The 13,315-nt window shown below is 55.7% G+C and overlaps 1 protein-coding gene across 1 annotated transcript; it reads left to right on the plus strand.

Moving 5' to 3' along the window:
- Positions 1 to 365: 365 nt before the first annotated feature.
- On the plus strand, positions 366 to 10,322 carry ACER1 (alkaline ceramidase 1). Its single transcript, XM_066205395.1, has 6 exons — positions 366 to 458; positions 6,477 to 6,591; positions 6,919 to 7,057; positions 8,066 to 8,203; positions 8,882 to 9,019; positions 9,718 to 10,322. Exons 1-6 carry the CDS (start codon positions 366 to 368, stop codon positions 9,884 to 9,886), a joined length of 792 nt encoding a protein of 263 aa, XP_066061492.1. The 3' UTR covers positions 9,887 to 10,322.
- Positions 10,323 to 13,315: the final 2,993 nt, after the last annotated feature.

A 13,315-nucleotide genomic window follows, 5' to 3' on the forward strand; every position in this document is an offset into this window, starting at 1 on the left:
CATAAAGAAAGTGAGGAGAAGGGAGAAGACGAGGTGACAAGGACTGGGCTGAAATGGGGAAGCGTCGTGTGGCAGCAACGGCACCTGACAAGAGATGTTAATGCCATGGATTGGTGACCATCATCAGAGTCCAAGAGCGTTTTCTGGGGCGATTTGAAACTCCTGCATCGAGGGGAGAGAGGAAATATTGCGCAGTAGGATGTGTGTTGGGAAGAGGATGAGTCCTTGGTAGCCGGGTAAGGCGCTGCGCTGGGCTGGCTGGTGCCGCACGTGTGAGGATCAGGGTCCCCTTTGGGTGTGCAGCCCTCTCCTCCCCTGTGCCCACCACTAACCTTCTCCTCCCCTTTTTCCCGAGGTGCCTGACGATGCCGAGCATATTTTCCTACCAGAGTGCCGAGGTGGATTGGTGTGAGAGCAACTTCGTGCGCTCGGCGGTGATTGCCGAGTACTACAACACCGTGAGTGCTGAGGGTGGCTGGGGCCGGCTCCAGGCACCCAGGAGCTGCTTTTGGGATCCAGACAGGACGGGACATCCCTGTTTTCTTTCCTCCTCCTCGCTCCTTTGAACTCCCTGGTGCTGGAGGGTGCTGGTATGGGGAACGTTTTCTGAGCTTCAGGTAAATCACGGGACTTCTGTTGCTTGCAACGGTGGCTCCCCAGAACGTGCTGGGGTCAGGGGGTTCTTCTGGTGTGTGTGTGTTTGGGGTTGATTCCCAGTGAGAAAACTCTGGCAGAGCTCCTTCACAGCCCAGATCTGTGAGTTCCTGTTATACCAGTCCTGCAGCTCTACTGCCAGCCAGGGTAAGTCCCACACAGGGCTCATATATTCCAGCGAAATGTACAGGAGTGGCAAAACGAGAGGCAGCACTTCCATGAACCGTGTCAGGCGGGTTGGGAATACGGAACTCGGCACAGAGGGAAGCTGGTGCGTGAGCCAGCTTCACCTCCTGTGATCCTTTTTCACCCAGTGCCAGTGCCTTGGCTGCAGCATGGCTGGAGCATCCATGCCTGCCTGCAGAGGGCTGGGAGATAAGCGGCCTCTCCAAGCACATCCTGCTCCCTCAGAGCAATTAAAGGCTCCCAGGGGTGTGAGGCATGTGGATTTACAGCCTTCCACAGGCCTTGTTTACAACTTTTGGCAATTACTGTCTAACACTAGAAGATCTTGTTCTCATGGAAATGGCTCTTCCTCTTTTTTTTAAGGCATTTCCTGGTTTTAATAAATTACCTGTAATAACGATAATTCTCCAGCCCGAGTCCTGCAGGCTCTAATGGCCCAGCCAGGGTCTCAGAGGAGGGGGCTGTGTGTAGTCACCGCTCTTTGAGGCACTCAACAGAGAAAGATCTGACAGTCCAGACCTAATCCTGCTTCCCTGCGGCACCCAGCTGGGTGTTTTGTGCTGTTTGCTGTTCGCTGCTGCTGCTGCATGGACTCAGAGCTGCAGAGCAGGGAGATACACAAATCACTCAATACTCACATCAGCACCTCAGCTCCTAGGGCTTGGAGCAACCTGCTTGAGTGGAACGTATCCCTGCACATGGCAAGGGGTGTGAGATGATCTTTAAGGTCCCTTCCAGCCCAAACCATTCTAAATGCAGCTGGAAGTGCCCCAAGTCTCTGTGTTTGAGAGAGTCACTGCAAACACTGGAGAGGGGCTGATTTCCACCAAGAAACGAAGCCTGAAAGTGAAGGTTTTGGTTTTGGTCTGAATTCCTTCCAGGAGATAAATTTGCCTCATGTCCTAGTTTGATACGTAAGGCAGCATTTTTAAACATGTCTTTGGAGCTGAGATACCATTTACAGCCAGACTGACAAAGTGGCTCAGAATCCTTATCACACCAACAACTATCTCAGGAGCTCTTCAAAAGCACTTCAGTGTCTGACTCCTCTGCTGGACACCAGCTGGTGTGGCCAGATGCATGACTAATTCTTGCAGACCCTTTAATTCGCATAAAACTTTAACTCTCAGCTGCCTGGGTCATTTTGTGGCACAGGTTTCTAAATTCTGTGGCTACTCCTGCAAATCTCACCCAGGTGCCCAGTCCTAGAGGGAGGTCCCCATTTGCCACAGCCATCTCCCAGGTTTCCATACCACACCACTGGGCTTGTTGGGATGAATTCTCATTGTGTGAGACTCAGGCACAGCGAGGAAAATCTCTCCAATGCATGTCTCAATGCAGATAAAAACGAGTGTGATACTGAGGGACAGAGGGATATGGGCGAGTAAACCCTGCGGGATTTTTTTCCAGCCATTGGACTTGCCCTTGTTCTCCTCCATATGACACTGGGCACCTCTTCCTCAGCAGAGAAAGAGCTTTTTATGCTCCCTGCACTGATGTCCTTTTTGCCAGGCTCAGGAGATCAGCAGAGTGCCTGTGCAGGAAGGGAGGGAAACAATTCTGTCTTAGCATGTGATTCCTGAGCAGCAGGAATCTAACTCTGCCATGTCAGCTGCCTGCCTTAGGCTGGCTGGTGACCTCCTGTCCAGACAAGGACAGAGGAGCAAACCCTCCTAAAATCTGCCGTTATCTGAGCACCTCACAACAGCCCCAAGGCCGTGCTGTGCTCAGGGCCAGACCTTGTCACCAAAAGTGAGCAGGAATGTCACTGACAGGGGATCACCCCTTCCTCAGGAGCACAGCCTGGCTGGCACTGCCTGGGGCCCTCCTTCAACCAGCACTGCCTGGGTCTCACCCCCTGCAGCAGCACAGCAATCCCCCCTTCCTGCTCTGGGATCTCCCCCAGGCTCAGATTCCTTGTGATGTGCCCTAAAGGGGGATTACAGAAAACTGACCAGAAATCTGACATCTGTTGCTCTCCCTGCTGGCTGCATCCTGCAGATCCAGCTGGGGCTCAGATCCCAGGTGTGATCTTAAAAACCTGCATCTTCTCTTCTTCTCCCCATTCATTTGTTCCCTATATTCATGTTGCTGCCTCTCTGCAGCAAGCGTCACTGCCCTGAATTAATTATACCAATATTTACCTTGGTGTCAATTTTCCAGAGTTTTAGGCTAGCTGGGAACCCAGCCAGCTCCTACCCAAGCCTCCTGGATCACTAAATCAGCAGGGTTTCCTCACAGAGCATCCTCTTCAATGTCTTCCTCCCAGCCCTGCCCGGGGCTGGAGCAGAGCTGTTTTGTGCCAGCAGCAGCAAATGCGCTGCTGGGGATTGCTCTGTGCCAGCCACACTCTCTAAGGCCTGCTTGGCTTCCATGCTTTTTATTAGAAATAAGCACCAAGGGTATGAGAAAAGAATGTAAACAGTACCTTTAAGTACCTAGTAATACATGGTGGCTCATGGCAGGATGCAGTTCAGCAACAAAGCTCTATTTATAGTGACTCAGTGACCCAAAAATTTATTGTCTTCTGGCTGCTCGGGGGAGAGCAGGATTGTGCTCCAGGAGGGTCATCAGTCAGGGACTTGCCTTTCTACCCTCGTCTCTTTGCTGAAATGACTGATCCAGGATGCTGGTAATGCAGGGTCTCTTTGCAGCAGCTCTGATGCTGCTCACACCCAGAGCTCCCAGATGCTCCATTGAGTGGTGAAATAAAGGGTGCAGATCTGCCAGAGAAGGGCTCAGTGGCAGTGGCAGGGCTGTGGGGGGTGTCCTGGCCCTCTCACATTCTCACTTATTCCATGGCTCTCTTGCCTGCCCAGAAAGTTGTGCTCAGCAGCCTCATCCCCTGCAACACAGGTCTGGCTTTAGGAACTTGCTGCACAGGTCTGGAGAGCCTCAGAGGTGTTCACCTCTGACTCTGGCCCTGTGGGCTCCTCTCTCAGCTAAAGCTGGTTCACTGTGAGTGAGAACAAACTCCCAGCCACGAGTCCTGCAGGAATCTCCTTCCACTGCAGAAAATGCCTGGCTGGAGTGAGGAGCGGCCTCTACTGCCATGGCACTGCAGCTGTGCTCAAACCAGCACCTCCTGCCTCAATCCATAGCAGAGGTTGATTCCACCTGTAACAGGTGAAGGTTCCAGCTCAGGCTGGAGTTGCAGAAGTTGGGGGTCTTAGGAAGAGAAGCAAACAGTTGTGTTCAGCTGAGGCATCTAGAGCAATAACTCACACTTACCGGGGAGTGGGACAGGCTGGGAGCTCAGCAGGGGGACTCTCACTGGTCCTGTCACACCTTGGCTCCATCACCACTCCCTTATCTCCCCGACATCCCGGGCAGGGGGAGCCGGTGGCTCCTGGCCAGTGTCACCAGAGAGATTGAAATAGAAGCTGTGCTAGTGGGTCCCAGACTGAGCAGAAACTCCAGAAAAACTTCTAATGGGTGTCCTGGGAGCAAAACCCTCCTAACCACGTCTGAGACGGAGCTTGCCACATCCTAGAGGGAAGACAGAAAGTCGGCGTTTACAAATCAGTTCTGGAGCCAACGAGTGATGAAAACCCCGTGTCCCCCACAGGGGTGGGAGCTGTCCCCTAAGCTCCCAGCTTGGCTGCTCTGCAAGGAATCCCGTTTATCTTCCTGACCCTATTGGCACGGTTCCCCTGGTTATCCCTCCTCTCTGCTATCTGATCTTGCACATCCCGTTCCCGAATTAATGAAGTGATAACACAGCTATCATGTAATTAATGGCACTGTTGCAATGCCCGGTGCTCAGGGATCCAGAGCTCTCCTCTCCCTGTCTCCTCACTGAATGCATGCTGGCACTCGCACTCTCCTGCCTTTTCTCCAAGCGTTCTCCCTCTCCTTGCTATCCCTGCTTACCTTCCAAAAGCCTCCTTAATCATTTCAGGGGAAAAGAAATGTTTGAAGCACGGTTGTTGCTTGAACACATGGTTTGATTTCTCAGTCGTTTCTGAACAATTTGACCTCGAGAGTGCAAGTGGGAGCAGCACTTCTCTTTTCATGGCTGGAGTGGGAATTGACCTGGATTTGGCTCTAAGCACCTGTGGAAAACCGATACATTCGGCCTGAGAACTGCTGCTAATGGGAGCATCAACTTGTCTCATGGAAGCCTCAGGGAAAATCAAGATGAATCTCCGGTGTTTAAGGGAATAGAGATCTCACATTAGGCGTGAATTGTGTTTCCCCCTGGAATAGGAGAGGGTGTGTTCCAGAGAGATGACAACATCCCAGTGATTTGCAGCCCTGTTACCATAAACTGAGATCCCAGGGGACACCACAAGCCAGCACCGATTTTGCAATTTACCTGGTGCTGCTGAGGCGGGGGAGACTCCAGCTGTGGATGCAAAATTCCAGGCATGGGGTCTGGGTCAGCATGGAGCTGGAAGATGAAAGGAAAAGGATTATTAGACTGAGATAAAAGTCACCCTGGTGCTTTGCCAAATGGCGCTTCAGCAGATGGCTCCAGAGCCCCAAAGAGCTGTCTGGCAGGTAAATGCAGCACCACAATCCCAACATTTCATAAGCAAAAACCATTTTCCCTGGGGAGGCCATGCTTCCCAGTGATATCCCTTCCCTGAGCTTGCAAAGTCAGGAGAAAAAGGAAGGGTAGGAACCCACAGAGGGTAATTATATTGGTTCAGATTTCCCTCCCCCGTGCTGCAGGGTGGAGCAGGCCTGGCCCAGCAGACAGGTCCAGGCTTTGGGCACTCGCTGCTCCTCCCCAGCTCCCACATCTTGCCCATCAGCATCTCCTCTCTCTGAAGCACCAGCACCTTCAGCCAGTCCAGCAAGAGTCTGAGCCCCAGCATCATCCCCTGCTCCCTAGCACCATGTCCTGCTCCAACACCATGCCCTGCTCCAGCACCATCCCCTGCTCCAGCACCATCCCTCCTCCCCAGACTAATCAAAGTCCATCAAAGGAGGAATTTTGCAGAGTTGGAAACCAGAGCAGAGTAATTCCTCTGTGTTCATTTGCCAGGTGTGTTTAGAGGAGGTTGATGACCTCATGTAATTACCAGTGTCCAGAACACCTCCCTCCCCAGGCCAGGTGGATTCACACCTGACACCACAGGATGTCACCTCAGTCCCACCTGTTCCCTCCTACTGATGTCCTGCTCATCCTGCTGCTCTCCACCACACCCACTCCCAGCTCAGGATGTTTTGCTGACCGTGGCTTACTGTGCTGGTCGAGCTCCTCACACCCTTCCAACCCCTCACAGGGGAATCACTGCTGGCTGGAAGGGTCAGGGGCCACCCAGGCAGCTCCTGGAGGGTCTGGGTTGACATGAGAAGGAGATGGCTGCAAGCAGAGGAGTTGCTTGGAGACACTGGGCAGCTGAAGACAAACCAGCATTGCCCAAAAGGGACACAGCAGCTCACCCTGGGCGTGCTGGCCCCAGAGGGAGGGCAGAGATGTCTGCAGCCACTTGCTGCCACAGCAAGTGGCAGTCCCAGCCTGGCTTCTGGAGACACAGCTCTGTCCTCTCCCTGTGCTGAGAGCAACCCCTCCTTCCACACGAGGCTCTCTGCTGGAGATCAGGATCCTCCTCACACACGGAGATACTGAGGCACATGGTGGGATGGGGACTGGCCAGGAGCTGAGTGTGCCTCTTGTTTTTCAGATCAGCAATGTGAGCTTCTTTGTGCTGTCCCCTGCGCTGCTGTACCTGAACCGGGAGTACTGCCAGAAGAAAGCTGTGCCCCTCTACTTTGTCTCGGGGCTGCTGCTCCTCGTAGGTGGGTGCCGGTGTTGTGGGAAGACCAGACAGGTTGCCAGACTACCCAACACGAGACCTTTGGAGGGTGTCAGTGGCCAAAGCACAGGGAAAACTCGGGTGGGCAACCAAGGAGCCAGGTCTGTTTGAAGCCTGCAGCCCAGCTGTGGACATGCAGCTTCCAGCCCTGTAATTACCCATGGTGTGCCAGGACTGACTCAGTCCAGCCCCTTTGAACACCAAAATCCATGCCCTGCTCTTCAGGAATGGTGTGTCTTCAGGAACGGCTCCCCCAGGGCTTGTGGGAGGATGGAGCTTTGTCATCTCAAGATGCCCTTGCTCCTTGCAGGTGCCTTCTCCATGTACTTCCACATGACCCTGAGCTACGTGGGACAGCTCTTGGATGAGCTCTCCATCCTCTGGACGCTGGCTGTGGCTTATTCCTTCTGGTACCCACAGGCTTACTTCCCCAAGTGCATCAAGACCAGGTACGACACAGAGGGACACGGTGCAGACTCTGAGGGGAGGGATGGGATGCTGTCACTGAGGTGTAGTGACCCATAGACCCCCCAGTTCCCCTGCAAGGGGTCAGCTCTGAGGTCGTTGAAGGGCTTTAGGACCAGGCCCTCCTTCTTTTGGTGCTGACAGAGGAAAAGTCAAAACCCTCCTGCGCCGGGCTCCTCTCAGCTGGAGCTGTTTGTGTTTGTGTCGCTGCAGAGCAAACTTTGCATGGAGAATTTCAAAATTAATTAGGAAATGAAACGTTCCTGAACATTAACATTCAATTACTCACACTGTCAATCTGTTCCAGCATCCTCTATCATCCACGGAGAGCTTTCCCTCAAGGCTGAGGGGGTTTCCCGTAGGACGAGATGGTTACACCCCTCATTTCAAGGAGGGCTGGCTGGGCTGGAGGAGCCCAGCAGAAAGGATGGGGCCACTGGGAGGGCATGGGCAGCAGAAACGGGAACCCAGTACAGCTTTACTCAGAGGATGTCCCCTCCTGGCTGGAGCCCTCTGAGCCAGCCCAGTTCCTTGCAAAGACCTGCTCCAAGTCTGCTCTTCCCATGCCGAACAGGAGGTCACCGGGAGTTCACCGTGGAGACGCGGCTGGGAGAGAGGGAAGGGACTTGGGAAGGGATTTGCATGTGAAAGGCCCCTCTGAGCTCTATTGTTGCTCAGGGAGCCCAAATCCGTGTTTGCACAGTCCTGCCTGGCAGCCCTTCGCTGTGCAGAGCTCCCTGCGTTTGCCCCATCCCTGACACCACCGTGGAAGTGCAGGAGCTGCCTCCTGGGCTGTGCACAGACCCACTGGGGGCTGCCACCTCAGCCTTCCTGCCAGGACCCCACAGACACTGAGGTCAGCCACGTGCAAACAGACAAGGGATGATAGAGAAGCTTTTCCCCTCTCAGGGCAGGAGCAGGACCTTTCCCATCCTTACCCTCCCCTCCTGTGGGCCCTGGGGACACTGACACCCACTCCCAATTCCCCTCAGGAGACATTTCTTCTGGCTGACTGGTATCACCACCGTGATCAGCACCTTGATGTCTTTTGTCAAGCCGACCCTCAATGCCTACGCGCTCAACTGCATCGCCTTCCACCTGCTGTACCTGACCTGGAAGGAGCTCAAGAAGTAAGGAGGGGGCTCAGGGCTGACCTGCAGGCAGTGACTCTGCCCTCAACAGTGAATTGAGCCCAGGTCTTCACCAGCCACATGTACTGGGGAGGGGCCAGGCAGAGACCCAGGCAGGACTGTGTGCAGTGGGGTACAAGAAGGGCACCTGGCCCAGGTGGCCGCACAGAATGGGGACAACCCAGGGGACAGTGGTGGAGTCATCATCCCTGGAAGTTTTCAAAAACCCTGTGGAGGTGGCATTTGAGGACAGGGTTTTGTGCTGAACGTGGTGGTGGTGGTTCTGGGTTAACAGTTGGACATGATGACCTTACAGGTCTTTTCCAGCCTTTACAGTTCTATGAGTCTGTGATTCTCCCCCTCAGCTGCCATCTCTGCAGCTCCTTCCCCTTTGTGGGGCACTTGGGAGCTAGTGTGGGGGGTGGGAGATCCCACCAGGGTCTTGAGAGAAAGAGAGGAGTGCTTTGGCATCTCCCAGCATCATCCTCACACCCAGAAAGTCAGAAATCCCCTCCCCAGAGCCACACTTAGTTCCTACGGAATCCTGAGGAATGGTCCCCAGAAGGAGCCTGCTGGGGTTTGCACTGCTGCATGTGCAGGCAGGAACCAGCCCCCTTTAAAACTCCCTTTCCTTCCAACACGATTACTCTGCTGCCTGTCCCTCGCTGTGTCCTCCAGGTGCAATGACAAACGGGTTCACCGGATGGCCGCGGTCATGGTGATGTGGTGGGCACTGGCCATCACCAGCTGGATCAGTGACCGGTGGCTCTGCTGGCTCTGGCAGGCCATCAACTTCCCCTACTTCCACAGCTTCTGGTAAGGGCCCCAGGAACCCCAGCCCAAACATTTCTTGGATTGAAAGGTCCACAGCAGAGAAACAGCAGCTGAGATGAAACACTCAGCTGCATTATTTCCCCACCCTCTCCCCCTCTCCTGTCACTGTGGGTACTTCCCCTCACTCAGCCCAAGGATTCAGCCCTAACCACTGTTTAATGTCCCCTACCTCCTCCACACCAGCCAAGCACTATTTTGCAAGTGAAATGGTTCCAGAAGTCCCTCCAGGTGGGCAGCTGTCCCTCCAGGACCCCAACAGGCTGTGGGTGCTCCCGGGGTGCTGTGTGAACTGCAGTGTCCTTGGGGTTACCTTAGCAGCCAAACTGAAAGGCAGGGCTTTGTTTGGACCTGACGTTTCAGTGCCTGCCCAGGTGGGGCTGCAAGTGCTGCACACTCAGATCCATCCTCACAAAGCACTGGGATGCCTGGGACAGACAACGCAGCCAGGAAACGGGGAACGGTTGGAAGGAGGCCCCTATGTCACCCCAGCCCCTCTGCACCAGGAATTGTCCCCAGCCCAGCTCACAGAGCTCTGCCAGGATTTCCCTGTAGGCACAAACCCTGCAGGACCCACACTCCCTGCAGCCCTCGTGGGACCTTTGGGGGCTGCAGCCTCAGGGTGACCATGCCAGCAGGCAAAGATGCCTCTGTCCAACCCAGGTTTTTGGTTTCCTTGGCAGGCACGTGCTGATAGCCTTGTCCTTGCTGTACTGCTGCCCGCTGGTCATTTACTTCGACGTCAGCTACGAGATGCCCTCATTCAAGCCAAAGCTGGAATACTGGCCCAGCGACTCGTGGCCTGTTGTGGTGCCCTATGTCACCCTGGAGGAACCCCACAAGCAGTGCTAGAGCTGGGTGCCCTCAGAACTCCCTGGGCCACAGGGTGTGCGATGATCACACAGGGAACATCTCGGTTGTGTTCCTCCTGTTCCTCAGGCAGGGGCAGCGTGGCAGTGGAGGGGACAGGGAGCAGCTGAGGCCTCGTGATGCTGGGCATGAAGCAAGGTGGGAACCCACAGGTGCCTTGGAAGGCTCTGCCCAGACTGGTGTTCAGGGTGCTGGAGATTTCCTCCAGCAGATCCCCACGAGGAGGGGAGGGACACGGTGCTGCTTCTGTGTCCTCTGTGTTAGTCAAGCACCAGCACCCCTTGCTGACAAGGGCACAGCGGAGAACACTGAAGCCAAACTGGTGACAGCTGGGTTTGTTGGGGCTGCTCTAATTATTGTTATTAACTCTATTTATTGATCTATGTGGTCTTACTCAGGAGAGCTGTGCATTAAAGCTGTGGACACTGACTTCTACCAAAGCCCATTTTTGTTTCTCTGACTGCACCCCATCCTCTCATCTGCCAGTCACTCCCATAGACAGGGGGAGCAAATCTCTCTCTGACCCAGGGAGAGGTGTTTATAAAGAGAAATCCTGGGTGACAGCCCGAAAGAGGCTCTGCTGGCCCAGGTCCTGGGCTGCCCTGCCCCAGGCTCTTCCCCTTCCTCAAACCCCAGTGGCCCTTGTTCCTCCCTAGCTCTGAGTCTCCAAAGGCCACAATGGTAACTTGGAGACCCCTCTGACTTCTGGAAGAGCTGTCTGGGGGCAGGATGAGACAAGGAGCCAGGGTGGTCAAAGCTGGCTGAAGGAGGGGATTGTCCCACTCTGCTCTGCACTGGGGCAGCCTCACCTCCAGTGCTGGGGGCACTTTGGGCACCACAAGATCAGAAGGATCCAAAGCTGTTGGACACTGTCCAAAGGAGGGACACGGAGCTGGGGAAGGGTCTGAGGAGCAGCTGAGGGCACTTGGCTCGTTCAGCTGGAGCAGAGGAGACTGAGGGGAGGCTCCTCAGGGGCTGCAGCTCCTCCCGAGGGGAGGCAGAGGGGCAGGGGCTGAGCTCTGCTCTGGGACAGGGACAGGAGCCCAGGAAGGGCTGGAGCTGTGTCAGGCCTTGGGATGGAGCTCAGGGAAAGGTTCTTCCCCCCGAGGCTGCTGGGGCACTGCCCAGGCTCCCCAGGGAATGGTCCCAGCCCCGAGGCTGCCAGAGCTCCGGGAGCGTTTGGACAACGCTCTCAGGGATGCCCAGGGTGGGATTGTTGGGGGGTCTGTGCAGGGCCAGGGGCTGCACTGATGATCCCTGTGGGTCTCTCCCAGCTCAGGATATTCTGGGATTCTCTGATTCTATGACATTAGATAAAAATGTCATTACCTTTGCAGGAACAAAGAAACGTAAAACCTCAGAGAAAGACAGTACTGTTCTATCCAGGCTGTTCACACTGTTGCTCTCACTGCCATGGAACACTCTCCCGTCCCCTAAACCTTGCTGCTCACAGTGACAAGCTGAGCCTTGTCGTGGGTCTGAGTCCTGGCCCAGCCGGCAGGGACTGTGGCTGGGGAGCACCAAGGCTGGCAGGTGGCTGAGGCTGGCTCCCTGCAACGCGGCCACACCAAGGTAAGTCACTCCAGGAACCATTTCTGGGGCCCCTGCGGGTAAAGCAACATCAGGGGCACTCTGGATTTTATCCCTGAGGAGAAGGTGACGGGCAGCGCCTTCTCCCATGGCCGCGGCTGGCTCGTGGCTCCCTCTGCAATGGTCCCCAGGGCCACTAGATGGCAAATTTGGCTCATGAACCCCGAACAATATTTCATCCCGGGAGAGGGATGCCTTGCCACGGACTGGACTCCCAGGCCCGGTCCCTCTGTTCTCTCCCTCCCCCAGCACAGGGGTCAGACACCTCTCCTCCAGCACGGCCACCCCCCAGACACCTGCACAAGGTGCAGGGCACTGGGACCTCGCATCTCCAGCCTGTGCATGCCCCTGTCTGCCCGTCCTGGTGCCCATCTCGTCGCTTTGCCTCTTTGTCCCCCCTGCGTGCCACCACTCCCACCTCTCCCCTCATCACCCCGTCTCCGTTTCGCTGACCCTCCGTGCCGCTCTCCCCCCTCCTCACCCTTTCCCCGGCCCATCACATTCTTCCCCAGCCTATTAATAACTTCTGGGCAATTGCACCGGGTCCCCGCTGGGCCCGGCCCCGCCGCCGCCGCTGCCCCGCGCAGCCACTGAACGCGCCGGCAGCAAGTTCAAAAGTGCAGCGGGGCTTTCACAGCCCCGAGCCCCGTCAGGGGGTGGAGGAGGCCGCTTCCAAAGAAAAGGCGGCGTTGCCAGGGAGCCCCTGGCACAGGAAAAGGGGGTCACCTTCACCTCCGGCAGGACCCGCCGAGATGGACAGGCGCCAGCAGCCCCGCGGGCTGGAGATGCTGAGAGCGGCCGGGGGGATGAAGGGCTGGGCCGGGGGCGAGCGGGGCTAATTGGCCACCTCCGGCCACCGAGCCCCGGTGGGATGCTCGGCCCGGTGGCCAAATTCCCCCGTGCAGTATGGAAATAAGGGAGGTGTCCCCGGCGCTGCCGCCGGGAGAACAATGTTGCCGCAGTTGAGTGACTGTAACAGGCCCCGATGACAGCCGGGGCCGCGTTAAAAATGCCTATTCAAGCAGATCAAGACATTGAGAGGCCTCGTGGGGATCTGAAACCCTCGGGGATTTCTGGATGAGGCCAGAAGCTGAATCTCCAGCCCTGGGAACCTGGAAAGAAAGAAAAAAAAAAAAAAAAAAAAAAAAAAAAAAAAAAAAAAAAAAAAAAAAAAAAAAAAGAGAGAGAGAGAGAAAAGAAAAGAATCCCACAAAGCAGCTTTAAAAGGGCGGCAGCGCCCAAGGCTGGGCCTCCTGCTCTGAGCAGGGCTGCAGCCTGAGGAAGCAATGCAGCCCCAAAACCAGCCTGTGACAGCGGTCTGGGCATCCCCAGGACTGCACAGAGGCTGGGTTTGTACCTCCAAAATGCCCCCGAGCTGCTGGGGATGCTCTGTCCTTCCTGCCAGGGAGCCAAGGCTGCATTATGTGGTGCAGAGCTGACAAACACCCCTAAAAACTGTCAGGGGGATGAAGGGATGGCCAGAAGAGTGAACGGGGAACTCCTCAGGGGGTGAGAGGCAGCAGCGGCCCCTTCTCGGCGGCCTGGGGAGTTGTGAGGGTTCCCTGTGGCCCGGGGGGATCCTCGGCCGTGCAGGTGTGACAGGGTGACATCAGCTCAGCACAGGACAACAGGTAGGGAGGGAAGGAGGACCTGCAAACCCTCGTGCTCAGAGAGCCGGGCTGGGACTGGCCAAAAAGAAACCTCTCCTTAATTTTGCCACATCATTGCCCTCCTTTGGTTCTCCACGTGGCTGCATAAACCACTAAAAAAAAAGAGGCAAGAGAAGGAGCGGGAATGAGGAAGAGGATGGAGGCTGCTGCT

Source organism: Chamaea fasciata, unplaced genomic scaffold (genome assembly GCF_029207755.1).
Source record: "Chamaea fasciata isolate MVZ Bird 193981 ecotype frontalis unplaced genomic scaffold, bChaFas1.0.hap1 SCAF_28, whole genome shotgun sequence".
Classification (NCBI taxonomy): Eukaryota; Metazoa; Chordata; class Aves; order Passeriformes; family Sylviidae; genus Chamaea; species Chamaea fasciata.